This window comes from Neophocaena asiaeorientalis, unplaced genomic scaffold (assembly GCF_003031525.2).
Source record: "Neophocaena asiaeorientalis asiaeorientalis breed wild unplaced genomic scaffold, Neophocaena_asiaeorientalis_V1.1 scaffold43, whole genome shotgun sequence".
Taxonomy (NCBI): Eukaryota; Metazoa; Chordata; class Mammalia; order Artiodactyla; family Phocoenidae; genus Neophocaena; species Neophocaena asiaeorientalis.
The window spans coordinates 10,170,269-10,178,460 of record NW_020173674.1 but is presented as its reverse complement, the minus strand read 5'-3'; the positions used below and the strand labels follow the sequence as shown (position 1 = coordinate 10,178,460).

Sequence of the window (8,192 nt, the reverse complement as noted above, 5' to 3'; positions counted from 1 at the left end):
ACTAGGAATTGCATCTGGATCCATAGCCTAAGAACTTATAGCCCAAGGAATACAGCTTGGGCTAGATCAGGAATGGCAAATACTGGCATAAGAGGGACCATTGCCCTTACCATGCCCAGGCAGACATTACCGACTAATCAGGGCATTCTTTTCCCCAGATCCTTGACTCAGTCCCAGAATCGTGAATCCAATCTTTATTAAGGCATTATTATACGCGAAGCAGTGCTCCCTCTTGACTGGAGCCGGCTCAGGAGATAAAACCAATTTGCCATCCCAGGGCTGGTGATCATCATAAAAATAGCATTAGGGGACACTAATAATATTAGCCACAGTGTCTGGAGCCCTAACCAGGTGCCAGGCATTGCCGGGCACTCAGTATATATTTCAGCAGAGCCTCCCACCTGCTCTATGAATTGGGTTTCACGAAGTCTAAGATGGCATTGATGATGAGTCACACCGTTAGTATTTTATGTACCGTAAAGGACAAAAATACTGCCAAAATAAACTCTGGACGTGCCATCAGCTGTAACGATAGACGTCATCACCCCGATTTCTGAGGTGTTAAAATGTGAAAAAGCAAGAGCCTTAAACAAACACAGCGTTAGCATCTCTATGGAGTTCAGACACCAGGCTATGAATTCCAGCTCTGCCAGTTACCAGCTGGGAGGCTTCCTCTTGTGAATATGTGGGTGCGGATACCAGGCGCTTCACAGGGGAGCCGGGAAGTCAGATAATATCTACCAAGGGACGTTGTAAGCCCCATCCCTTACCAGTCAAATGATTATGATAATGACGAGACTGTCAGATTCCCACCTCCAGAGACAGGTGTGAAGACCAAATCCAATACTAGATGGAAAAGGGAAATACTTGTGTTCTATAGCAGATTATACAGAAGGAAGGGCTAATTCTTTCATTAGCCCTTTATTTAAACCAAAAAACCTTCCTGGCATTTAATCCATGAGATCCTCCTTATGGTGGGGTGTGGGAAAGACTCAGCCACGGGCCCCGGTGGGAACACACCCCCAGTTGCAGGCCACTTGTCTGTCTTGTCCAGTTTCTAGCACAAGGCCTGGCCACAGTAGGTGCTTGGGCACGTGTGCTGAGTGAATGAACAGTGCTTTCTGACAGGTGCCCGGAGCCTGCTCAATCTGTCCACTTCTGAAATCCCTGCAACTGGTCAGCCGGTCACTGTGGGTGAGTGTCCCTGGGGATGCAGTTTCTCAGAGGCTCAGGTGCGTGCGTGCATGTGTGTGTGTGTGTGTGTATGTCTGCGGGAGGGGTCTGACGGTTTGTCCCCCATCCCCTACCTCCAGACAGTGAACTTGACTCCCCCCACCATCCCCGGGGCTCTCTGGCTGCTTCGTGCTCCTTTCACCTCGCCTGCCTCTATCATGTCAGCTCCACAGCTCCCTGAATCCTGATATTTCTTGGACAGGAGTCCTCTCCCCACTCTCTGTGAGCTCCTGTAGGGCAGAGGATAGAGCTGTAGAGAAGTGGAGGGCAACAGCCAGTGTGTTTATAATGTTCTGGGCACCGGCCAGTGCTTTATAGTCATTATTTCCCAACCCTTTAATCTTCCCGGCAGCCCCCTGGGGGAGGTCTTCCCACAACCCTTACATAGAGGAAGAAGCTCGGGCTCAGAGGGTGAGGTGATGGCCAGCAGTGTCGGCTAGAATTTGCCTGCAAGGCTGTGAACTCTGAATCTACACTTGGTCTGTCCTCCACTTGTGTGTAGCCAGCTCCTGGGGCCCAGCCCCCAGCTGTGCCTCTTGCTAGCTGTATAATGTTGGGCAATTCTTAACCTCTCTGAGCCTCAGATCCCTTGACTATAAAACGAGGATGATAGGGGCTTCCCTGGTGGCGCAGTGGTTGAGAGTCCGCCTGCCGATGCAGGGGACGCGGGTTCGTGCCCCGGTCCGGGAAGATCCCACATGCCGCGGAGTGGCTGGGCCCGTGAGCCATGGCCGCTGAGTCTGCGCATCCGGAGCCTGTGCTCCGCAACGGGAGAGGCCACAGCAGTGAGAGGCCCGCGTACCGCAAAAAAAAACCACGAGGATGATAATCCTAGTACTTCTCTCCTAGCATTGTTGTGAGTCTCCAGTAAACTAATTTTTATAAAGTACTTACAACAGGGCTTAGTACATAGTAAGCACTGTCTGGGCCTCAGTTATTCTTATTTATTGATTATTTAGTCCAGGCAGGGAGCCCCGTGACAGCTCCACAGGGGCTGGCCCGGATTCACAGGCTTACCCCTTCCCCTGGCTCCTGGCTCCCTCTCTCAGACCCTCTCCAGAGGTGGGTGGGCGGCTTGGGGAGGGGACAGAGGGGCACCAAGTCCTGCCAGGAAATCTGGCAATGGCTGAGGGCACGGAGAGGGTATGAAATGCTGGGGACTGTGCCGGCTGGAGGGCGAGCTCCTGCCAGGACCCACACACCCTCGCACACTCTCCATTGCTGAGTTCGGGGTGGGGAGCCACGTCGCCCTCAGAAGAGCAGAGCTGTTATGGAGAGCCAGTCTCCAAGGAGCACACTGGGAGCACACTGGGAATGTGGCCCACATTCACGGGTCCCCCCCTAGCCCCCCACAGTCCAGTCTCTCCCTTGCACCTGCTTGCTGTTGCTAAATCCAGTTCCTACCCCAGCCCAGTCTGCCCCATTTGCAAACAGAAAGGGAGAGGGGAGAAAATGAGGACGGGGTGGGGGTGGGGTAATCTCCCAGGGGGAGCAGACACTGCCACCAGCCAGGGGGTCTGGGTGATCTCATCCCCCCAACCTCCTGCGTTACCGTCACTACCCTTCCTCCAGCTCTGTGGCCTGCGCACCCCAGGCTTTCTGCACTCAGCAGGAGATGGTTCGTGTCTCTGGGATGATGAGGGTTAGGGCCTCATTGCAGCTTCCATCTATTCTCTGCTTTGGGCTCTTTTCAGCAGGGGTGAGGCCAAGAGGGAGGGGAAAGGAAGAAGTCACACCAGGGCTGCAGAGCTGGGAGGTCTGGAATCATGGCCCCCACTCCCCGCCCTCAGGGCGCATGTCTGGTAAGAAGGATGCATCTGGGGCAAGGAAAGGAGATCTCGCTCTCCTGATGGTCTGTTCCCTGCCAGCAGATGCTCAGAGCCACCTTCTCTGGGGATCCAGCCTTGGTCTCCCCTGTAGAGAATCAGGTGCCCCTTGGAGGGCCGCACGGCTGTCTATACCTTCATCACAGCAGGAAACGTACTGAATTGGATTGAGTCGGCTTGTCAATCTTCCCACTAGACAGAGACCCTCAAGGCCCGCGACACTGCCGTCATATTTGTCTCCCCAGGTCTAGTGCCTGGCACACAGTGGGCGCTCAATAATTCTTGAGCAGAGACAGATCTCCTGGCTTCGTGGCCAGGAGAGAGTTTCATTCAGCCAGTTATTCATTCAGTATGCATGTCTCAGGCATCTCCTATATACCAGGCACCTAAAAGCGGATGGGAAAATTCAAAAAAAAAAGAAGGGAAGAGGAGTATACGTCCAAAAGGGAAGTGGGTCAGATGCAGAGAAGAAGGAGAGGTGAGAATGGCAAGGAGAAGTCCATGTCCCTTCCTTTTTCTCCCTGATTTGGGATTCTTGCTTCCAGAATCTTCTGTGATGGTGAAAATGAAGGACTGGGAATCTCGAGAGCTAATGCTTCTCATCCCTTGCATCGTTCTGGGAATTCTCCTTCTCGTCTCACTCAGTTTCATAGCCATCGTCCTCTTGAGGATTAAAGGAAAATACGGTAGGTGCAGAGTCCCAGGAGCCACGGGAAAGGCCCAGGGATGAAAAGGAGCAGACCTGAGGCACAGTCCTCCCAGGGGGACATGAGCCATGGGGAACCTCAGCAGAAATGGCAGTGATCCAGCAATGGCCACCCAGCCCTGGCCCCAAGAAGCACCTCCTGATGGGAAGGATTTTCCCAGCATGCCCCCCAGAAGTTGTCCACAGGAGGACCAGATTGTGTGTGTGTGTGTGTGTGTGTGTGTGCGTGTGTGTGTGTGTGTGTGTGTTTGAGGGCGTTTGGGGATGGGGAAGGTGAGGAGGGAGGTGTCCCCATGAGAGCAGAGCCAGGAAGACTGGAAGGTGCAAAAAATGACTTGCAGGATCTCTGCCTCCCCTTCCTCAGCCCTCCCCGCTATGGTGAACCACCAGTACCTACCCACCACCACCCCAGCGGGGACCACAAGCTATCAAGAGGTTCCCATCACCATCGCCAAAGAAGAAAGTAGGATGTCACCCACCCTGGGGGTGAGGAGGGCGGGGGAGGACAAGAAGGGGATATTTTCCAGTGCCCCAGCTGGAGATGAGACCTGGGCCAGCCCGCGAGTGGCTGTGGGACCTTGAGCAGGTTCAGCCTCAGTCTGGGCCTTGATAGGCTGATGACTTTCCAGTGCACTCATTCTAGAACTCGAAGCTTTTGAATTCTGGACCAAAACAGGCCCAGGGCATTTTGGACCTTGGTTCTCAAAGGAAAGGTCTGTTTTGCTAATTGGCCAGTAGGTTTGTAACACCGTTGCCTCTTCCAGTGGTCTGCCCAATCAGCCTCCCTGCAACGCCCCATCAAGATCTTCCTGGAACATAATCTTATTTCATATTTTCCGAGTCAAAAAAAAATGGGATCAGTCATCCATCTTTAATGATACATCAATGCATTACCTCTTGAGAGTCTTGTGAAGAAGTTTGAGTTTAATCACACTGCATTATGAATATATTAAATCGCCTTTATTTGAAAGAGTTCAGTGACACAAAAACCAATACAAAAACTCAGCCATATGTTATAAAGGTTCTTTGCACACAGGATATCCAGATATTTGAGAAGAGAGTATGAACACAGACCTAGCACAAGAGTAGGCAAAGAGCAGCCACTCACTGAATATTATGGTCTAGAGGTTAAGAGCCACATGGCCTGCTTCTCTAGGCAATGTGAGAATGTCTCTGTGCCTCGGTTTCCCCAGCTATAAAATGGGGACACTAACCTAGCTACCTCACAGAGCTCTTATGAACATTAACTGAGATAATATTTATAAATGTTGGAATAGTGCCTGGCCTGCAGGGACTACTATGTGTTTGTTAAGTAAATAAATGTTATTTAGTTCCCCGTGTTTGAAATGGATGCGGGGAAGCTTGGAAAACCCAGGCCCGACAGTCTTGTACGAGATGGGCTGCCTGGCGCACTCCCTGCCCCTCTGTCTCCGGTCCCCACGGTCCACGCTCTCTGCCGCCTCTCTGCAGCTTTCTGCCCCGCGCCTTGCCACGCTCCCCACTCTGTTCTCTCCCCAGTTCCCAAGCTGCCCATCCAGGTCCAGGCTCCGCCCCCTGAAGACTCGAACTCCAGCTCGGACTCAGACTATGAGCCCTATGACTTCAGCAGCCAGCCTCCTGTGGCCCTGACCACCTTCTACAGTGAGTGCCTGCGCCCGGACTCCCGAGGGCCCACTGGCCCACACCAGGGAGAGGGCCCAGCTGGCTGGGGTACCTGTGCTAGTTTCCCCCCTCAGTGACCCCTGCATGATGAGAGGGGCATCTCCCTCACTGTGACCACTGGACTGACGCTCAATGGTCCCGCACTGAAGTTTTCAAAGTGCTTTGTGACCCTGGAGGCATCTCTAGTCATTTCCCCTTGGACACCTTCTCTCCCGTGCTTGTCTGTGGTCATACAGGTCTCAAGACCAGTCCCTCGACAGTCACCTAACTGTGGCTGCGTCTGTGTCTGATGCGAGGCATCCCAGTTCAGATGGCTTCTCGCGTGCTCTCACCCCTTCTGTGTCCCATCCTGCCCCGTCAATCTCATCTCCTTGCCCACCTCCACCATGAGCCCAGCTCGCACTTCTCATCCAGCTTCTCCAGCTCTGCTCTCTGCCTGTTGGGGATATAGAAGGAGGAAAGCCAGTGCTCAGGCAGGGCCCACGCGAGGCCGGGAGGTCAGACGAGAGCAGAGACTCTCACATCTTTTGTGAAATCCCTTGGGAGCTCATCGAAACTTCCTGAGCCCCACCCGGGACCTCCTTTATAAGCTAGGATGAGAGTTTGGCTGTGTGTGACACAGACTCCAAATGACATCATCCGGAGAAGTTGGAGGGGGCCCGGGCTCCTTTCTTGCTACTCTGCAGTCCCTAAGACGTTGCCCGGTCCACATGGTCCAGAGTGGCTCACCACCATGTCTGCATTCTAGGCCGCCGGAAGGGGGAAGGTGAGGCGTGCCCTACCCTGTATGGCAGGATGCCAGGGATGCCCACACAGCTCCCACGCACTTTCCACCCGTCAGAACTTAAACCCAGCAGCTGCAAGAGAGGCGGGGAGACGAAGCCTCTGTCCTGGGCAGCTGTGTGTCCAGATAAAGCCCAGAGGTCTCCTAGTACCGGGGGCGGGGCAGTAGGATGGGTACTGGGGACAGCAGCCATCTTTGCCCCACCTGCTGAATCAGGGCCTCTGGGGGGCAGTGTGGATGATTCCACTCTGCGGGGCCATGGTCCCGCATTTGGGAGCCACAGAGATGAGTGTCCTTAGAACCTGAGATTCTGAGTCCAGGCATGTAAGATGCAAGACCGGGAGTCCAAAATCCTGTGACACTGAGACTAAAAGTCAGCAGTAACACATTCAAAAAGCTGACTCCCAGATTCCAGACACTCAAGTTCTTAAGATGCTATGAATCTGCACCGCTCTGATTCTGAAACAGAGGTACCGCAGAGCCCAGGAAACAAAGATTCCAGACCCTCAGCTTCACTCTGGAAGGCTCCTCAGGGGCAACATCTGGCCTTTTCCTGCCCTAAGCTGCCCAAGCAGAAGCACTCCCCGTGTTCCCTTAAGTGGCAGGAGGGACGGCTGGGGCTGGGGAGGTGCAGGGCACTAGGGTTTCTGTCCAGAAGCAGCCTGTCCCCAGGCTGGTTTCAGATTGAGGCTTGGGGTCTGCCTGGAGTAGAACTTGAGCCTGGGGATCTGATGAAAAAGACTAAGCCATCAGGGTTGTCCTGCTGCCCTGTTCAGCCTCCCGAATCCCACAGAACACCAGCCTCTGCTCCGGACTCCGCAGACAAGGAGGTGGAGCCTACCCACCTCCTTCTTCACCGCCATCTCTGCTTGTAGATTCCCAACGGCACCGCTTCACAGATGAAGAGGTCCGGCAGAACAGGTTCCAGATGCCCCCCTTGGAGGAAGGTGAGTCAGGCTGGGGAGGGACGTGGAGGGTGGTGATTAGGACGCCAGCCCTGCCTCCAGACTTAGCAGGCCACTCGCCTTGAGATGCATCAGCGCCACCTCCCTCAACAGGTCTTTCCTGACTTTAACGATTCCCATTGGCAGTAAGTTCTTTCTCAAGTTTAACTTAAAGCCCTCTTGCTGTACTGCATCTTCTTTATCATGATTCTGTCTTTCAGGCCCAGGACTCGAAGAGGTGCTTGTCTCCCGGGTCCCACCTGCCAACCCTGAACACTGCATTGCAGACCCCCGCTCCACGGGCCCTCAGCACCACCCAAGGAGCAAGGGCGGCTCCAGCACATCTTCAGGGGAGGGGTGCTGTAATAGCCCTGGCAGCAGGCTACCTCCGTGGAACTCTCAAGTGTTTTCTTCAGAGAGGAAGCCCCTGCTGGGGCAGCCCCTGAACTTGGAGCTGGCTGGCTCCCAGGCAACTTTTCCAGGTAAGGTGGACCCAGGAGGATTGTGTGCCCGCTCCAGCCTCCCATCCTATAGCCAACCTGGCCAGAGGAAGCGTAAAGCTGGGAGCCCTGAGCCAGTCTGAGTTCAGGACTCTAGTCCCAGCTCGGCAGCCACGTGCTGTGTGACCTCGGACAAGTCTCCTCCCCTCTCTGGGCCTTCATTTCCTCAGGTGTCAAGCTAAGGACCTGACTCTACTGAGTCTTGAGGGCCTCCCAGCTCTGGCACTTTGCAAACTAGCCTGGCAGAGGGTGACTGGCTCTGGGGGTTTCCAGCAGGGCCCTCGGCTGATGACAGCTCCAGCACCTCCTCCGGAGAGTGGTACCAGAACTTCCAGCCGCCGCCCCAGCTCCCATCTGCTGAGCAGTTTGGATGTCCAGGTGCCAGGGGCAGGGGAGGGGGTTCTGGGAGGGGGCACAGAGAGGGACTGGAGGGTGGATGAGCGGGGAAGCTCTGGAAACATTGGCCCACGGGGGAAAAAAAGAGAAGTAACGGGATCTTTTAAAGCAAACAAGAATATAGGGAGGTAGGGAAAATGG

At 54.4% G+C, this 8,192-nt stretch overlaps 1 protein-coding gene across 3 annotated transcripts in view; it reads left to right on the top strand.

Moving 5' to 3' along the window:
* The window catches only part of CD6 (CD6 molecule), a 39,397-nt gene extending 31,881 nt beyond the window's left edge, over positions 1 to 7,516 (top strand). The window contains exons 6-10 of one of the 3 annotated variants that reach the window (XM_024748590.1): positions 1,129 to 1,194; positions 3,605 to 3,745; positions 4,130 to 4,228; positions 5,284 to 5,406; positions 7,087 to 7,516. In XM_024748590.1, coding sequence (XP_024604358.1) covers positions 1,129 to 1,194; positions 3,605 to 3,745; positions 4,130 to 4,228; positions 5,284 to 5,406; positions 7,087 to 7,241 — 584 coding nt within the window. In that variant the 3' untranslated portion in view covers positions 7,242 to 7,516. The remainder of the gene's footprint in view (positions 1 to 1,128; positions 1,195 to 3,604; positions 3,746 to 4,129; positions 4,229 to 5,283; positions 5,407 to 7,086) is intronic. The other 2 variants (XM_024748591.1, XM_024748592.1) reach the window with 2 other exon arrangements.
* The last annotated feature ends 676 nt before the right edge of the window (positions 7,517 to 8,192 follow it).